Raw genomic sequence first — 20426 nt, forward strand, 5'->3', positions numbered from 1 at the left:
AATAATAAAGTCACTTAAAAATCATCGAGCATAATGAACAAATTGAAGAACAAAGCCGGAAAGGATTTTTTATTTATTTTAGTTATCTAAACTTCATAAATAACAAATGATCCAAAACGCTAAAAATGTTAAATGACCTAATTGCATTCCAATAATTATAATAGGTGAAAAAATGCTAGTTGAAAAATAGTTTTACAGACAGAAATTACCGTGAATTAAAATGAAAAAAGTGACATAATAAAAAAATCTAGACTGTAGAAGATCACAATTCTTCTTTGGCTGATGGAGTTGCTTCTGCAAAAACACTCAAGACATTTTTACGCTTGAACATGGTGTCTCTTTTGTCAGATGTCATATGGCCTTCTGCAAATGAAATATGTTTGAACCATTGAGAAATGAAATATCATGATGGGTGGAGAACCAAACAGAGCTTAAAAAATCATTGAGACTGTATAGACTGATCAAGGCGCGTGAGTGATTAAAAACTCACAAGAAAACTTTTTTAGGATTTTATAATGAAAATCACAAAGAAATAATCTCACCAAGCATTCTTTGAAGACGAGCTAATTCTTTAGTGACATATTCGTTTCCCTTCTCTTGAATCTTTTTCATAACCTTGACATAGTATTCACCAGACTTTTTGTAGCTGAAAAAAATGTCAAAAAATTAATGAACGGTTAAAGATTTATATTTTTCGATATTGGACCATAGAGAAATTTGACCACTGCAATGATGAAATACCGGGTGTCCGAAAAAAAATTTAAATGGCAAAAAAATATTTATAAACTGACATTTTGTTGTTTAATCAGTTTGAGATATTTACCACACGATAGGATTTTTATTCTATACCACTTGTCAAAATTTGAGAGCAAAACATTCGTTCAATCTCATTTTATAAACTTTTATGCTATCATTGATACGTGATAGATTTTGAAACCCACAGAAAGTGACGCAAAAAAGTAGCCGATGGTTTTATACCTTTAATGCATTCTTCACTGACATTTTTTAATTTCGAAGCAATTATTCGATATAAAAGGTTTTTTGGCTTCCTCTAGCTATCTCAATTTTCAAAAAACCCACATTTTGTTTGAAGACTAGTTTTTCTCCTTGCGACGCTTTAATACCGTAGGTATAATAACTAGCCACCAAAGAAAATTTTTTAATTAAGCTATACGTATGATAGTAAGTATCAAAGAAAGAGACAAAGCGGATTTTTTTTAAGTCGCTTTTCTGGTCAAATCAAGGTAATCTATTATAGAATCCGCCTTTTTCATATGTGTTAAAAAGTGGAGAAATAGGGCCATCTTTCTCTGAAATGCAGATTTAACAAGCTATATGCTGAATGGACCTACCTGATGGTGAAAATTAGATAGCAATGCGAGGAGAAAAATGAAAAAAAAAATCAGTCAGAAAATATAGCGTTTAGCGAAAATGCATAACGCAATAAATTCATCATTGATTGTTGAGAGGGAAGGGTTGTAGGGAAAAAAATAAATAGAAAGTTCTGGTCGCAAAAATCAGTTTTATTTGAATCATGCTTGATGGTGAGCAATGTTATCAATAATGTTTTTGTGTAAAAAACATAGAAATGAATATAAGGAAAAAGTCCAATGAAAATCTGCAAACACGGCGATTTCCGGCATTTTCAACCGGAAAAAAATTCTCAAAAATCGAACTCGGCCATGTGTTGGGCATTGTTATTACGCATCTTTGAGCAAAAATTCAGAAAAAACTAATGATAAAATCTTGAGAAAATGCCAAAAAACCAGTTTTTCCGGCATATTTCCGGCATTTTCGGCCGGAAAAAAATGTTTTTTTGAAAATCGGGCTTCGTCACATTTTAGGTATTGTCATTTTGCACCATTGTGCAAAAACTCAGAAAAAAATAATGAGTCAACATTGAGAAAAGCTATATTTTCTTATTTGGTTAAAGGGAATTTCCCCAAAATACGAAAATCCGTCAGCCATTCTTTAGAGAATCTTGCCCTCCATCTTTGTACAAAAATCAGAAAAAACTAATGACAGGATTTTGCACAAAGTCCAAAAAACCCTATTTTAGGCAGTTTTTGGCCCAAATTTGCCAAAATATATTTTTTTTCGAAAATCGGGCTCCATCACATTTTGGGCATTGCCATTTTGCATCTTTGTGCCAAAAATCAGAAAAAACTAATGAGCCAATCTCGAGAAAAGCTGGTAACAGACGAACGGACGGACGAACGAACAGACGAACAGATAACGGTTAATTCATAGGACCTCCACCGGGGTACCCGGAGGGAGGGTAGGTCCAAAAACTGCAAATTGACGTCATTTTTTCATTCTTCTGCGGTTTTCTGCAGGTAATAGCCATTGCGATAATCTTTGACCTATATTTCTTGATTGACATCTCAAATGTTCCTGAAATTTCACACAAACGTGTAAGTATGAATTCTTAAGAGACCCTAACAATTTCAATATCCTTTGAAAAAGATAACTTAAGATATCAGCATTTAAATTCATGAAAAGTTATTTATGGGACACCCGGTATATATTTAAAAAATTTGAAAGGTCACGTCCACAACAACAAAATTTCTTACTCGGGATCACTTTCACCAGCAGCAGTATCGGCCAATTGTGCGATCAAACTTTCCCGTTCATCCTTCAAAATTGAAAGTAGAAAGCTCTCACAGAAATTTTTATATTGTTAAATAAAGGCTTGAATTTTCGAAGCAATCACTCAATTCACTCATCTTTGGCCTAATAAAACTCTATTATTAACTTTACCTAATGTTTATGAAAAGAAAGTAAAGAATTCAATTAAGGAGAAAAGGAAATCTTCAAAAAATTCAATTCTGCTAAAGGTGATATTATCTTTAGTGTTCTCATACTGGATTCTTCATGAAGGTTTCTGCAGCTGTGTCAAAAGCATCGATTCTTCCAGCCTTCAAAAAAAGAAATGATTATCAATGCACCTTAAAATCGAATGTAGGAGAAAAAGATAAGACAACCAAATGGAAGATTCAGTAAAGTGAAATGCTGATTATACCTACCTCATAATGGAAGTTTTAATCAAAATGGAAAAGACCTTAAAAAATGGCTAAAGAACAAATGAGTTACAAATACTTATAAACACTAGGAGAAACAAGACAAAATCTGAAAAGCAATTATGTCAACTGAGATCTTCCAATAAAGCATAATGGATAATGGATCTACTTTATCAAAACGATTAAAGTTTAATTTGAATTATCATTATCCATCACTGGTAAAAATTTCAAATTAGCACTTTCTGATTATGAGTGAGATGCATACCAGGAAATAAAGTCTGTTACATGGGGTGAATATATTGTAGCGTGATTTCCCAGTTGACCATTTTTTAAAGGGAATTTCCCAAGAATCCATATTGCAAGATGAATAATAATTTCAGTCATCTTTTAGAGTACCTTGCCCCCGATCTTTTGGCCAAAAATCAGAAAAAAACAAAGGAGGCGGCGTTATGCATGGCCCGGCCCCCCCCAACTTATGGGGGGGGTGTAAATCTAAAATCGGCCTAAAAGTGGGTGGGGGGGGCCTAAAAAAGTGGGGGGACCGGAAGGGCTGCACCAAAGTTCTGGGGGCTAATTACAATAATTAAGAAATTGTAAAAATATTTTTTTTGTTTGGTTTTAATGTTCTGTTTTAAAATATTCTACCGTTTTATTTTTATCTGCGTGCGAGAGGGGGTGGTACACATATTTCAACTGGGACCTGAAGCTTACTGAAAAGTGGGGGGACCTAAATTTGTTGGGGGGACCTAGAACCCCATTCGGAGCCATGTTATGCTTTTGAAAAACAGGTTTTGGACCAAATTGCCCAAAAAGAATTATTGTCGAAAAGCAGACTAATGCCAAAAAACTAATAAAGCAATTTCACACAGCCACTGTCAAAAAATACTAATTTTTTAGGCACTTTTTAGCCCAAATTTGCCCAAAATCAAAAATCAAAACTAATTGACTGAAAAAAACTAAAAAGGAGCCCATCTTTAAAGAAGCTGGTAACAGAGGAACATACAAATAGAAACGAACAAAATGTTAATTTAATTTAGGTAGGAATTTATTTGAGGTAGGTCCAACAAAAGCTAATCAAGAACTCGCTAATTAGAAAGAAATGAAACTGCATGCTATAATTAAAGTAAGTAGTTTTCACATCTTTCGAAATGATTCTTCCTTTTCAGAGCTCCCTTAACCATCCTCCTTTATTAACCATCCCACCTTCCCCCATCCATTCTTCTTGGTTCCCAATCACTCCTTATGGCTAATGGGTTTTAATTTCACATTCAGAGACAAAATAGAAATAGTGGATTTTCAATTTAAATTACCTTATCATCAATACCACCTCCTGACACACGATTGGTGCCACATTTCTCATTCAAAAAGTCAATGAAATTCTGCTCAGATCGTCCAGAAGAGTACTATTGAAATAAATTGCAAATATACAAATAAAGAATCAGTCAGATGAGAATGAATCCACATTAGACATTACTTCTCTCCATGTTATTCGAAGGTTGAGTTTTCTGTGATTTAATAAAATTGAACATTATTTTCATGAACTAAAAACAACCTTTTACCTCCTCTCCATCTTTATTGGTCTTCGAGAAAAACTTGATGGTGGGAAAACCACTGACACTAAATCTGAAAAGACAAAAAGAAACTTTGCAATTTATTGAAAATAAAGTTTGCTATTTCAAGCTTGTGTAATGAGATTTTGTCAAATTACAGAATGATAAGAAAACTGAAGAATCTTTCAGCTACTTAAACAAAACTGGGACGGGGATAAAGTGAGAAATGTTACCGTGAGCCAATTTCTTTTTCAGAATCTGCATCAACTTTCGCAACAATACACTGAAAAAAAGCAGGAATTTTTTACAACAGAGACATTATTACATCATTCACGTTGTTGTCTATACTGTGTCCTTACTGGAGTTGTCAAGTTTGTTACTGAATATAATACCAAAAGATTAGAAAATGTAACATGTGTAATGTTAATTAAAACAAGCCACTTACTGAATGGACCTACCTGATGAGAGTCAGATACTCTAAGGTTCCAAATAAACAGGGGGTTTGAATAAACTAAACAGGGGGGAGGGTTAGAAAATTTTCGAGATTTTAATGAAAGGGTTGGGGACCTAATTGCCAGGGGGGTTGGAAATTGTACTTCTGAAAACCCAAAAATAAGGTAAATATAGGCTAAAATCAGGCTATTTAGAGCAAAATAAGGGGCCTTCTCTTTGACAGCTGAAAATATTCTTAATAAACGGGGGGGGTCCTAATAAGGTCGGGGGTGTAAAATTTTCGAAAAATTAACAAGCAGGGGGGCGTTTATTTGGAACCTAAGAGTAGAAATAAAACTAGAAAAGAAAGATGATAATGTCCAGCACAGAAGCAGGAAGGAAAACTGAAATAAAAAGCACGCCATTCATCACTGAATGGTTAAAAGGTGATAGAAAAAATGATACTGTTGTATGCAAGAAAATTTTGAATACACCTTTTCGACTGTAGCCGCGCGGACAGGTGCATGCCACTTTATTATTTAATATTATCTCCCTAAACTCGATCCAATACTTTTTGAAACTTTCTATTGTTTATAGGTGCAAAAAAAGACTGAGACGGTTTTAGGGTGGTAAAACGGACAATTAGCGGCTACGGTCGAAAAGGTGTATTGGAAATGTGCTTTGTTTGATCTATTATCTTATCGAAGAAAAACTACTTGCAGTGGTACAGCAGATTTTTCAGAAGCTCATGATTTTGGCTTGAAGCTAGCTTGAAAAAAGTAATTCCCTTGTTTTCACACACAACCATTGGAGAACTGCAGAGAGAAGAATTATTTATCCTCGAGTTTTGAATGTGCTTTGTTCGATCTATAGTTTAGGTCTAAACACTTCACTAGGCTGCACGCATCCCCTCTGTTGTTTTGATTTAGGGGATGGATGTTGTGTATAAAATTCCCATCCAGAAATTACCCCGTCTTTTGAGTTTTAGAAACTTAATTAACTTGATTAGTAAGTTTTATAGAATAGATATTTAAAATTTCAATTGACAGAGGTTATTGGAGGTAACTCTCAGACGGGAAGTTAATACACGATTAGTATCCCCTAGTCAAGATATATATCTAATATATACCTAATATTGGATGTGTGTAGCCAAACATTTCGACAAAAGAGATAACAAATTTGATACGTACTATTTCATCTATACTCTTAGCGAACAAAAACTACTTTTGGTGATTTTTCAGAAGCTCATGATTTCAGAAGCTCATGATTTTGACTTAAGCAATCTTGGAGAAAAGTCACATAAGGCTTTTTACGGTGAATAAGAATTTTCCGGGGAAAATCGTTTTGGCCATTTTTTGGAACAAATTGCCCTCTTTCTTTCTGGAAAAAATCAGAAAAATCTAGAAGTCACCCTATTTTAGGGTGATTTTTAGACCAAATTTGCCTAATTTTTTTTTCTTTCGAAAACCTATCTTTCTGGAAAAAATCTGAAAAATCTAAAAGTCACCCTATTTTAGGGTGATTTTTAGACCAAATTTGCCCAATTTTTTTCTCTTTCGAAAACCATCACTACTTTTTGGGCATTGCCATTTTGCATCTTCGTGCCAAAAATCAGAAAGAACTAATGAGCCAATCTTGAGAAAAGCTGGTAACAGACGGACAAATAGAGGGAAGGACGAACGAGTCAACAAACGAACGGACAAAGATTAATTACCTCCACTGGGGTAGGTCTAAAAAAGGTGCAAAATCAAAATAACAATGAGCATGCTGAATGGACTTACCTGATGATGAGAATCAGATAAAAATAGGACAAATAACAAGATAGCAAGAAAGTGTAGTGAGCAGTCCAAAAAAATAAGACAAAACTAATGAAGCAAAAGTCCAGAAAACCCCATTTTGGCCAAAATTTGCCTAAAAAAATTATTTTTTGAAAATCGGGCTTCAGATTTTAAATACCTAAAACTTAGAGGGGACCTAAATTTATTGGGGGGACCTAGAACCCCATTCGGAGCCATGGTGGTAGTGAAGCACAGGTTTTAATCTTGATCATACCTTTGGTTCATTCTTGAATGTTTCAGCTACTTTCTCATATACTGGAGCAAGATTTTTACAGTGACCACACCCTAAAATCGAAATGAAGAAGTTGTAAATGTAAAAAAATTGTTGAATGGGATGCCAACCATATTTTTTTACTCTTGAAAAAAAACGGACATGACTGAAAACATACTGTTACTTTCTTACTCAGACCATTAAGACCTGCAGTTATTGACCAACAAATTGAAGGGGCCCTCTAAGCGGTTTGCGTGAATGTGTGAATTGGCATTTTCGGTTGCGTAAATGGGTGAAATTTGGAAAAAAAATGTGTGAATGCGTGAATTGAAAGAATTTGCGTGAACGTGCAAATTCACTTTTTGATCGCGTGAATGCGTGAATCCGGGCTATTTTGTGCGTGAATACTCCCTTTTTTCCACCGATCATGTGCAGTTTTCCTGATTTTCCAATGTTTCCCATTTTTCCCAATTGCCTGAAAAATTGGGTTATTGCGTGAAACTTGAGGAAAAATTGTGTGAATGCGTGAATTTCGAAAAAAAATTGCGTGATTGTGTGAAGACGGTAAAAGATGCTAATTGGCAGCCCATTTTTATTTTTTTTCATGGACTATTTGTCAAATCCTAGAGATAACTGAGGAGCTTCAAAAATTGTCCAATTGGCTAAAATTTTGCACACTTGATCCTTTTGGGCAGTTTTGGGTGAATTTTTGGCGCTGTCGTTTTTCTATTTTCTTTTTTTTTGATTTTAGCAGGGGGGGGGGTACAGAGGCAGGGTACTAACCCATAGGGTACTAACTTGATTTTTCACTCAATTTCTTTTTTAGTACCACCCACCCATATTTAGCACCGGGTACTACTTCATTTTTGCTGTAAAAAATAGAGACACCATCCCCTAAAATCTTATATTTTACAGATTAGATTACCCTCGTACTATGTTAGTTTTTCTGACTGAAATGGACAGATAATTCAAACAAACTATCATTGATTAAGTCAGAGGCTTTTGTCCTTTGATTTTAATAACACACTTCTTGACCATTTCGGAAGTTTTGTCTTCACAAAAATCAAAAAAATTCTCAAAAGAGTAAAAAAAAGTTTCTCAATTAAAAAAAATTTCAAATCAAAAAAATAATATTTGAAAAAAGTCAAAATATTACAAAAGACTACTTTTTTTATTGAAAAAGGAGCAAAACTCTGTGAAAAAGTACCCAAATAGTACCCTGTACTTGCTAGAAGAGTGAAAATTACACACCCCCACCCCTAAAGTAGTACCGGGTACTAACTTTTTTGAAATGCAAAAATAGACACCACCAGCCGGCTATGGGTTAGTACCCTGCCTTTGTACCCCCCCTGATTTTAGAGGGCCTGATCACTAGGCTTGAATAAATCCGGCGTGATGTGCATCAATTCCAGACTGGCTTAAAAATTTGGGACAGGCTGGAGACTTCAAAAATGGTCTGATTTGTAGCTGCATTTTTATCTATCAATTTTACAATTGAGCATGCAAGTAGACAATAAAAATACTGAAGTTGAGTCAGTGCGATTAGTAGCAGGTAGTTGTAAAGCATGGAGCCCATCCATGAAGTACCTAATGAAATACCCAAAAAAAACTGTCAGAGCAATAAATATCACAAATGTGATAATCAACATGTTACTCCAGCTGTGAACTGCCAATTTATAGCAATCAAAAGAATTTTCAAAGTGTCTCTTGGTGAAAAAATGAATATATTTACCTTAAGTGGATAAATTTTGGCGGGGATTAAATTTGGCCAATTTGGCGAATTCAGCCAAAATTCGCCAAATTAAATCCTCGCCAAAATTTCCAAATTCGGCAATTCACCAAATTAAAACCCCTCCAAATTTAACAAAAATCACAACTTTTTAGTATAATTTTGAGTAATTTTCACTATTTCAGGTGGAAAAATTTCCAATAAGCCAGATTAAATCCTCGTCAAATTTTACAAAATTGATCTATCGCCAAATTAAATCCTCGCCAAAATTTGTATTTTGGCCAATCGCCAAATTAAATCCACGCCAAAATTTATCCACTCAAGGTATTTCTGCCATTTCTGGCAGAAAAGCACATGTAGCCCGCGCTCTGTTTAAAAATCTTTGCCAATTTTAAAATTATTCAGAGCAGATTTAGCTTGCAGAATAGCTTTGGTATACTATTATTATATCAATTTAATTGTATATAACATATTATATCATTAATTTCGCATCTAGCGAAAACAATAGCCTTTCTATGTATCAAGAAGATTTTTGGAGAAGTTATGGCGTGGGCGTTTGGCTGCGGGCAATTTTAGGTGACTTTTTCCTGAGGCATAAGCATCCTATGGGGAAGGTCTGGAGAAAGTTTCAGATAGATATTCAGAGATATTATTTGTATCCTAAAAACAGCCTGTATTTTTGTAACACGACCACAATCTCATACAACTCCAGCAGCACCTAACAGGTTAATATTTCTGAAAGTTAAAATGGCTGAAAATGGCCAAATTTGAAATTTCAAGGGTTTTAAGGGTATAAATCTTGCACCTCAAGGGTCCCTAAAATAATATTGATTTTTCAAGGGTTTCTAAGAAATTTTCAAGGTCAGGAAAAAATTCAAGGCCGTTTCAAGACTTCCAAGGAATTCAAGGGTTGCTGGCCACCATGATTAGATATTTTGCCTGTTTTAGAAATTATGTGCTCAAACTAAGAAGCTGAATTCTTTTGAAGTTTTTTTGTTTAGCTACATCATTGACCAAAAGAATGACATTTGTCATGCAAACTTTTTGTATGAATACAAAAAAATATTTTTCTAATTTTCTTGAGAGAAAGCAAAATAATAAACTTTTCTTCTTTTTTTCTCAGACTATTACAAAATATGAGACAGTCGATTGGTTGGTCGGCATCTTAAATCATTGTAAAAATGCGCTCTGAATATAGGGGTCGTGGGGGTGCTTAAATCATAGGGAAAATGCGCTCTGAACATAGCTTTGTCAGTTACATCAATATGCCTTCTTTACCTGTCTTTAAAAATATAAATAAAAGTAATCACGGAAAAGGACGCGAAAAAAAGACATAAGTGTGAGAACAGAGTAATCAAACTCGTTAGAAAAAGTACCATTAAAAGTCATAAAAAATCAACTTGAATAAATGCAATCGAAATTCCAGAGAACTTCATAATTCCCCAAACAAGATTACACTATAACGAATGTAAATGCACAGAGTACAAGCATATGCCAAACTCCCATCACAAAAATTTTACAATTACGTCAGAGTAGACGACGCTCGCCACCGAAGAGGCTTATATGGAACTAAGGTAATTATATAGACCTTTTCGCCTTTCCATCCGCCATATTGAATTGTGTGCAAAAATTATGGTGGCCAAATTGCCGTGGTGAAATTCCCTTAGCAAGTATGCAAAACATATGCAAACAGAAAGTATTAATATAAAACTTACATGCATAATTGGCATTATATTAAAGTGTAATCTTGTAGAAGAAGGATTAAATTTGCTTCTTTTGAAAACTAGAAATAGTCAAATTCGCCCATCTCTTAGAACAAGCACTTCAAAAAACCATAACATTAGACATAAACTCAAGCTGAAAAATCACCCGCGAAGGTACAAAAATAATCCTTATAAGGCTGACGGTAAATTATTCTCCTGGGAATAGAACCGCCAAACGATCAAATCAAAACATCGATCTAAACCCGCTGAATGCGTGACGTCATAATTACTGCTTTCAGTTTGCGTGTTTTGAAAGTTAATGTGTGTACTCCGTCTCCGTGAAATTTTTTAATGCCATGAAAACAAAATATGCTATGTCTTTAAGAACAAATTTCTAAAAGGCTTTTGTTGTTCGGTAAAGATTTCTTTTTGGATTAAGAAATTCATCTTTTACTGTTCTAATGATTATAAAATTTATATTTATAAGATGCTTTGTTGTCTTTTTAATCTTTGTGTAAACTTGCATATGTTTTGCATACTTTCCAACTAAATCCAACCACGGCTTTTTCGTTCCTGTATTTTTGCATACAATTCAAGATGGCGGATGGAAAAGCAAAAAGGTTTATTGTTCGCTTCTTTTTTAAAGATTCACCGGGTTGGAAAAGTATGAATTTCTTTGTACATATTTTACCTACCCCAAATATTTAGGAGGCTGAGTTTTAAACGAATCGTCGAGTTGAAACGAACGATAAATGTATCAAGGTCTGTTTTATTTACCCCCGGTGACTTAACAAAAGAGACTAACTCGATGTTACAATCCAATTATTCAAAGTTTGTCTCAGCCTTTTTATAATGAGCGAGACATACGTTCTCTGATTACGCAATTTTCATATTGACATTTTCAAGGTATTTTGATGTAACTGTTTGTTCAGGCGACAAGAATTGTCAGGTTAACCGAATCGTCAAGTTCGTGAGCTGTAATGTCATTATTTTACATATCATGACCGTGCCAAAAGCAGTTGTATAGCACTTTTTAATGCAAAAAATCCTTGAAAAATTGCGGATAAAAATCTTAAAAACATTTGATGATCAAAACGCTGACTATGTTGACAGTATAGAACCAACTCTTCAAAAATTACGGGAAACGTATATTTGAACTTTGTACCTTATGCGGGACAAAAGTCAGTTTTTTTAAGTTTTAAGTATGCAAAAGAATGCCACATATAAAAGATCTTTCAAATTCAGTATGTGAATAGAGCAGTAAAAAATACAACTTTTCTATTTTTTATTTTATTTTTTTTCCCGAGCGGGCGTTCCGCGGCTGTTCTGCGGGCATTCTGTTTCCTGTCAGAAGACAATTAATGTTGCAAAAACGTTTAGCACTTTACCAATTTGCTGTCTAGCCCGAGTCCACAGTGTTACCGTGAGAGGTCCTAAATCCGACTCCACTGCCTAAATCCGATGGGGTCTTTCAAAGATACAAACTAAAATAAAAACAAACCTTTCGCTGTGACGCAACGAAGATACCAAAGTGTCAACTAAACTGAGACATTTGATACACTGAACCAAATAACAATAATTGCTTCTTATAACAAAACATATTTTTTTATTGCAATATGCACAACGTCATAAATGACAACAGTAGTAACAACATCATAAAAAGTAATGAGATGTTTTGATTTTCCAAAGCACACGAAAATATAAAAGAGGTCTGTGTACGAGCGTGCTCATTTTGAAACGTTACGTAATCAAGCCTGGTTTTTATTACTTTAAACTCACACTAGGCTTGATTGCGAGCCTTCTGTAAATAAACATCCGGACTTATGGGTGGTAAAGAGGGCGTTGATAGTTGCCGCCTCATTGATTCGATATTCGTTATTCAAATTAAGTGCTACCGTATCCGCCCTTATTTCAACTTTGCGCCATTTTTACAATTTAGTCTGTTTGTTTCTTGATGGAAACCAGTCCAAGTTGTTTCGTATTTTTCCTGTTCAAGTCACTTTTATTACAAGACTGTTATCGTTTTATGACTGATCCAGAATAAAGGGTAATTATTTTTACAACACTCACACTTTTTAATTACATTAATTGACATCTTGACATTACAGCACGTGCGTTTGGTTTGGGAACGCGAAACACGAACGCAAACTTTTCAATATATCTCCAGAACTAACAGATTTTTTGAAATTCTGTAAAAAGGTCTAAGTTCCTGAATAGTTTTACTACGTTCTGTGAAAAAATCATAACCATCAGTCAAATACTCGTTCGTCTATTTAAGATTGAAGACAAAAATTTGCGAAGAAAAATAAACCTTGAGCACAAAAAATGCTTTTTTAAACACTTTTTTCCACCGAAAAACAAATAACTTTTACAGACTTACCATCCCCAAACATTGAAGAAGCCTCTACTAATTAAAGTAAATGAGATGAGATAAGATAAAACCTTAAAATCAACCAGAATTTACAACCTTTCGTCCAAAGCAAAAGACGTGCTTTTCTCGCCGCCATCTTGTTTTTCGAATGAGAATTCTAGAGAATTCCATTCTTTTCCAGCTCCCGCGGTCTTTTTTCATCCAATCAGATCGCGCGATTTCACTTTCGCTTTCGCTTTCTCTAGTCCAATAAGACTGCGGGATTTGAGTCATGTGAGACATCTCTATTAAAAACCCGCGCGAAATACAGGGGGTCACAAAATAGAAATACAGGGGGTCACACTACTGGCTACAAGAACTGAAAGCAAGCAATTAAGGCCAATATTTTTGTTTTTTCTGAAGGACAAAAGGTATAGGAAGCTTTACTGAAAGAGGGATAAGGCTGGGACAATCTATTTAAAAGATATGGACAAAAAAAGGCACTTTTTTTGGGTGATAATTAAGATTTTACTTAAAAACTTTAATTCTCTTACCCCCGTCTCGGGCCCCCCTGATATGAGCAAGGGAACCATGTAGGCCACCCCTACTGAAAATTTCAGATCAAAACAAACAAGGAATTAATTCCTGTAACTCGAAGAAAATTGGAAAAAGCTGGTTTTTGACTGTTTCTGATCCTAAAGTGCTATTTTTTGGTAAAAGCTATGCAATTTATGTTTGGATTTCTAGAAAGATTACCCATTCATTGTTAGTACATTTTTTATTTGAAAGTAATCTCTTCATGGAATAAAAAGATATAGTCAAATCTTGTAGGGTCATTTTTCAAAAAATTTTTGCCAAATTCGATTTTCGCATTTCTCCATTTTACCCCATAATTTCAAAAAATCTGTTAGTTCTGGAGATATATTGAAAAGTTTAGACATGGGTAGTTTGCGTTCGTGTTTCGCGTTCCCAAACCAAACGCACGTGTCGCGTTCCCAAACCAAACGCAAGTGTTGGGGGGTCGGAATTAGGCAGTGGTGTCGGATTTAGGACCTCTCACGGTGTATACTGCTGGAAAGCTTAGATCACTGGCTTTCTTTTAGTAAAAACCGGAACACTTTAGCATACATAGAAAAAAATGAAACATTTGGTTTGACGTCAACGAAAGTTGCCTGACTTCTGGGGAGTCGCTAAATTTGGAAAGTGTGGATCTTACGGTAAATTTGAAATCCAATTCCATTGGCCTAAACACACAACAACTAGAAGAAAAATTATATTTAGAAGAACAAAGATTTAGGACTTACATGGAGCATAAAATTCAACCAAAACATTTTTAGATGGGTCCATTACATGTTGGTCAAAATTGTCTTTTGTCAAGACCAAGCTTTCTCCAGCCACAAAACTAATGATCGATATCAATATCAAAAGCTTCATTTTGTTTAAATTCTACCCTTCTACGATTCAAAACAAGCTGAAAATGACAAATGAGGGAATGAGCAACCAAACCTAAACCGTGCTGGATAATGAGCGATGTGTTCCCGATGTGTGAACCAGAAGCAGGGTTCCTTAAAAATGGCGGCCAAAAGGAATGTTTATGGAACATCTTGTTCAAGTACGTTGAAATCGAGGTCGCTTATTAGATATCGTATATAAAACACTAGATGAAGCTTTTTTGCCGATATCTCAAGGAAAGAATATCTCTATCTAGTGTTTTATATACAACATCTGTTTGGTCACTCGCTCACTCTTTGTTCTCAAGAGAATTTATAACGGATGTGGTATTGAATTGAATTGAATTGAATTGAATATATTTTCGCTGCAACACAGCAGGATAACCCCTTACAAAAAAACAAGCCGTATATATATAAAAGTTGCGAAGCGATCCAGAGCCTCCTCGATTCGCAAGTTGCAAGCAAAAGATTTAAGACATACAAACACTGTATATTCAATGGCATTTGTGAAGTTTTACTTGATACATTCGCTGGAGTCTTTACGAATATCCTATCATTCGCAAAAATTTTATAGTCCCTCTCTATAAAAAAATGACATCTGTAGATTCTCTCATTGATGAAAAATGAAGCTTCAACCGTTCTATTTTTAATTTTCTAGAATAAATAGCAAAAAGTTTAAAGAAACAACAATATAAGAAAAGTAAGATGAAAACACTACAGTAACACATTCAGGGCATTTTGACTGTACCCTTTATAATCATAAAGGTCGGTGAGTCCAGTCAAAACACAGATTTGATCTGTAGCGTCACGCTTCACCTTCACAAAAAATTTCATAATCAAAAAAAATAAGTCATTTTGCATTATGTTATGTTAAAAAAAGAAAAAAACTTTCAAAACAGAACAAAGCAATTTCATATTCATAATTTCCAACAGATTATGCAAGGAGGGAAAAAAATCTTATGGGAAACATTTTTGTAATCTGAAAGAATGCCCAAAGGGAAAAAAAACGTATGTGGAAGAAAACTTTAAGTCGACAACAAAAGTTTCCCATACTCTCGGGTACCTAACACCGTAAGTTGATCTAATATCGACATGCCATAAAAAGGGTGTTGAATTAGAGGAGGGATGTTGACATTAGACCAAGTTACAGTAGCCGGGGGCTGGGGCTGCTAATTAACACCGTAAGTTGATCTAATATCGACATGCCATAAAAAGGGTGTTGAATTAGAGGAGGGATGTTGACATTAGACCAAGTTACAGTAGCCGGGGGCTGGGGCTGCTAATTAGAGGTCAGCCAGCCAGGTCATTAATTTGAGGGCTATGCATGTTAGCATCCACTGATGCAAGTTACCCAATCTCACGGTACCAAGTTCAAGACAGAAGTTATTTCCACATTTGTAAGGTATGCGAACAAAAAGGAGAAAAGAGACTGTTTTAATCTACATTTCCAGTCCATCTAAAAAGAACGACAAATATCTATTAAAAAGCAACAAAAAAAAAGAACAACAAACCCTAACTAATCAAAGAACAACATATTTTGCCATCCACAACCCCGACCGAAAGTAACTGTACCACCCCTTCAGATTCATTCATCATTTTTTGTGGCATGAATTTACTACATGTGGTTTAAAAGAACGCAAAATTATGCATGCAAATAAGTCTCTATTTGGGTGAGCTGGAAAGATCAGATGAACTAACTCATAAGCAACAAAGGTTTTTCACATTTTAAACAGATATGTGGAGGAAAATTTTTATAGTTGACGAAAAAAAGTTTTCCATGTTTTACAAAAGGCATGTCAAGGAAGGTTCAAAAGTTCATGGCAAAAGTTAAGAACATTTTCAAGTATGTTGACACTGGTTGACAATTATCCATAATTATACTATCTGGATCGCTTCGCAACTTTTATATATATAAAATTATATTATTAAAATTATATTATTATATAATTTTAGTGAGACAATCAAATATTCAGATATGTTGATAATTGTTTTACTTTTCGTAGCTATTGTGCGAGATGGACAATTTGCAGAATCATACAAGTCTTGAAGCAACTGTCCATGTGGGGCATTAACTAATCTTGAAACTTCCTTTTTTATTGAATGATGGTTAAAACGATTAGAGGAAACTCAATATGACAGATAGTTTCATATGTAGTTTTCTCTGAAGCATTATAAAATGTTTGACATAATATACACTCTAAGCTAGATATGGTAAAAACAGATTCTTCTGGTGCAGAACTTAGATTTAAATCATAAATTTTTTCATTTTTGAGCATCAAACTGTTGAAAGTGACTGTGATCATAATCCATCCCAAGACAAAAAGAAGGAATCAAATGGTATGTTTCAATCGGTGCATTTGACATAGCGATAAACATTTCCCTAATCATTAACTTTCCTGAGTTACCACAGTTAATGTCAAAATTATAAACAAAGTCACGAAAACTTTCGACAGAATATAATGCTTGAATAACAGAATTAAAAAATTTTGGCCATTTTGGCCCAAATTTTTTAGCCCCTAGTGGAAAAAGTCTTGATTGTCCTGACATTTTGACGAACACGATGAGAGATATATAGAAATAGTGGATATTTAGGACTGTTCTGTTTTAGTCGGACGTCAAATTTTTTATTTAAAAAGTGTCGGTCTGTCGGTGTTGATATTTCTTAATCAGATCAGATAGTAACAGACAGATAGACAGGATGCTGGGAAATTTAACTCTTGTGTCAAGAAAAATTTCTCTCAAGTGAAAAGAAAACTATGACTGTTAAAGGTGGAGTGCAATTTCCTTCCCACTGCTAAAAGTGAGGAAAAAGTCAACAAATATATGATATATACTTCCCTGTTGGTGCACAAAGTTATGTGTTGTGTTTTGAAACTGATTATATAATTTTTCCAAATGATAATCGCCACAGCAGAGCAATAAATTCACTAAACTGGTAGCTAGTTGGTAGAGTTTTCCAGAAGCTTCCAGGTCGATAAAATTCTTCCAGTAAATGTTCTTCGAATAAAAAATTCACAAAATGGTTTCGATAAATAAAAATAAAAAGATCGAAACCATAACAACGACAATATCAACCAATCAGTTGTCTGATAGTACGAAAATATCAACCAATCAGCTGTCTCGTAGGTGAAGGAAGAGATACAAAATATACGGAAACGACGAAATGTCTCTTTTGGAAAAAAGCCCTAACTCGGACATTTTCGGTGCCGTAAAGATCAACTTTATTAACGAAACCATCTACCAAACCGAGATTGATACCTATATTTGGAAGAGAAACACAACCTTGAACGAAATAATTATCTACATTTAACAGATGGGAACTAAAATTTCATTTTCCTTCTGCGCTTCCCTGGTATATAGAGTTTAAAGGTACGCACACACTATAGCAAAACTGCTTCGCTCATGTATATTCGCTTCGCAAAAATAGATTTCTCTAATACAATGGGGAACCTAGAAGAAAATGAAAAAATTATTACAGAACTAAAGAAAAAATGAATAAACGATTATCATATCATAATATTAATAGTGACACAAAATAATGAATATAAGAAATATTTTTACTTTTATTTTATGAAATTTCTTTGAGTGTTTTATCTATAAAGTTCTTCCTGTTACACAACCCACCCCCTCCCACCCTGGGGAAACACACTAAGTTCATGCGCACACAATTACGCACACACACACACACACACACACACAAAGATTATTCGTCTTCAGCTTTGTATTTGTCTAAATATATGTAGAAAGTTAAATGTAACTTCAAAGAGTGCTCTACCGAAGGAGCATAATATCAAGAAAAGAAAATTAACCAAATTTGCTTTTTACAATACTTTAAGTTTCATGTTTCCAATCGTCAGTTGTAAACTAAATGTTGAACAAAATTCTCTTCCTATTCATACATCGTACAATAATTAGAGTAATTAACAAGGGAATCAATACGTGTCGTAAAATTTGAAAAAGAAATTCTATTGGGAAATAAAAAGTTAATCTTTTGATTTATAATTTGCCAATACATATTTGTTAATATGGCGGCACTTCGCAATAATTTCTGATCTTTTGTTTAAGAGTTCCTTTTTGTTTTTATAGCTTAAGATTTCGAGTTTTTCATTCAGACATAATTGGCATGTTTTGGAAATGTTATTGTATGCCTTCGCTTGGGAAACAATTGACCATTTTAATGTGGGAATCACGCCTTTTGATTTCATATCCCAGATGTGTGTCGAGAGTGTGGTGCTATTTTTGTAGCGTTCATTATTAAATGATGATTTGTGTCCATTGTAACGTTCTTTGAATGTCCTTTCTGTTAATCCTAAGTAGACCTTTTTGGGTACGTTTTCCCCGGTAACTTCACATTTGTAAATGACCGATGAGATCTGGCAATTTCCTTCGAGGGGGCAATCATCTTTTATTGCCCAATCATCTTTTATTATTATTATTGCGAAGTGCCGCCATATTAACAAATATGTATTGGCAAATTATAAATCAAAAGATTAACTTTTTATTTCCCAATAGAATTTCTTTTTCAAATTTTACGACACGTATTGATTCCCTTGTTAATTACTCTAATTATTGTACGATGTATGAATAGGAAGAGAATTTTGTTCAACATTTAGTTTACAACTGACGATTGGAAACATGAAACTTAAAGTATTGTAAAAAGCAAATTTGGTTAATTTTCTTTTCTTGATATTTGTCTAAATAGAATTTTGTAGCTAAAGATTTTAGTTCATCAGTATCAAGGTTGTGAAAATCAGTGTCAGGATGATTTATTAGTAACTCATTCCATTGTTTTGACGAAAGACGAGAGAAAGAGTTAAGTCCAAAATTTGTGGTTTTGACCGTTGAAAGTTTTAGTAGTTTAATAGCTTTGCTCCTGGTGCCAGTTTCGTGATCAATTTCATCAAAATTAAGTGTTGATAGGACATCAGATGGAAGATTACCCTGGAGATATTTTTGAATAAATAAGATATTCATTACTTTCACCTGATCAAAGATTTTGAGTAATTTAAGCTCAGCAAACAGGGGAGTGGCAGAAGTTCTTGGTTCACTAAAGGTCATGAGTCTTAGTGCAGTGTTTTGAAGAGTAAGAATTCTATGTGTGACAGTATTGTCACACAGTCCCCAGAGTTGACTAGCATAGCGAACATGAGAAGCAAAAATTGCATGATAAATGTTTAGAAGGATGTTAATTGGAACATAGTGACGAAGTTTGGATATTGCCCCATTTGCCCTTCTCAATGTAGCTGCAACGAAAGAAGTATGAACCTTCCAGTTTAGATGATTGTCAAGGTGAACACCCAAATACTTCACACTCTTACTTGGTGATAGAATTTTCCCGCAAAGCTTAATTCTTGGAATACAGTCCATCTGTCTCCAAGGGGAACGAAAAATAACAAACTCAGTTTTGCTAGCATTCAAAGAAATTTTGTTGGCATTAAGCCAGCTGACTAAAACTCTGAGATCAGCATTAACCCTCCCACAAAGACTCCATACAGTTTTTGAAAAATTTAGTAAATGAGCATCATCAGCAAAATGATATGTTTCAGAGGTTCTTATACAGCGGTGAAGATCGTTTATATACAACAAGAACAGCAGAGGACCCAAGACTGAACCCTGAGGAACTCCATGATTAATAGATTTTAAAAGGGAATTTGAGCCTGCAAGAGAAACATACTGGGAGCGGTTAGTGAGGTAAGATCGGAACCAGTCATTAACAATGCCTCTGACTCCGTAGTGATCAAGTTTTTCAAGTAAGATTTCGTGATCAACTGTGTCAAAAGCCTTTTGTAGATCGACAAATACACCACAGGCAAACCCACCATTATCAAGATAGTTTCGGATACGTTCGACAATATTAATTAGAGTATGCTCAGTAGAGTGAGCCTTACGAAAACCAAATTGTCGAGAGTAGATTTGATTATGGTTTTCAAGAAAATCAGAGAGACGTGAATACATCACTTTCTCAAAAATTTTTTCAATGTTAGATAAAAGTGAAATAGGCCTATAATTAGAGACTTCAAGGGGAGAACCTTTGTGTTTGAAGACAGGCACAACTTTAGATATTTTGAGAGTAGAGGGAAAAATACCACTGAGAAAGGAGTAGTTTATCAGCGCCGATATTGGCACAGAAATATCAAGTCTT

The 20426-nt window shown here is 34.5% G+C and overlaps 1 protein-coding gene across 1 annotated transcript; it reads right to left on the reverse strand.

The window, feature by feature from the left end:
* Positions 1-42: 42 nt before the first annotated feature.
* Positions 43-14420, reverse strand: LOC136819983 (uncharacterized). Its single transcript, XM_067076216.1, has 9 exons — positions 14138-14420; positions 7055-7125; positions 4804-4853; positions 4580-4643; positions 4331-4423; positions 2865-2918; positions 2574-2635; positions 543-646; positions 43-363 (listed from the first exon to the last, which is right to left on the reverse strand). Exons 1-9 carry the CDS (start codon positions 14265-14267, stop codon positions 263-265), a joined length of 729 nt encoding a protein of 242 aa, XP_066932317.1. The 5' UTR covers positions 14268-14420; the 3' UTR covers positions 43-262.
* Between the last annotated feature and the right edge of the window lie 6006 nt (positions 14421-20426).

The sequence above is a fragment of the Clytia hemisphaerica genome, unplaced genomic scaffold (genome assembly GCF_902728285.1).
Source record: "Clytia hemisphaerica strain Z4C2 unplaced genomic scaffold, Clytia hemisphaerica genome assembly, whole genome shotgun sequence".
Classification (NCBI taxonomy): domain Eukaryota; kingdom Metazoa; phylum Cnidaria; class Hydrozoa; order Leptothecata; family Clytiidae; genus Clytia; species Clytia hemisphaerica.

Excerpts from the sequence above, each read along its gene's own strand:
- LOC136819983 (XM_067076216.1), bottom strand. The coding sequence starts at position 14,267 with ATGAAGCTTTTGATATTGATATCGATCATTAGTTTTGTGGCTGGAGAA. Across the intron at positions 647-2,573 it reads GCTGGTGAAAGTGATCCCGA|CTACAAAAAGTCTGGTGAAT; the intron begins GTAAGAAATTTT and ends CATTTTTTTCAG. Across the intron at positions 364-542 it reads TCGTCTTCAAAGAATGCTTG|AAGGCCATATGACATCTGAC; the intron begins GTGAGATTATTT and ends TTTCATTTGCAG.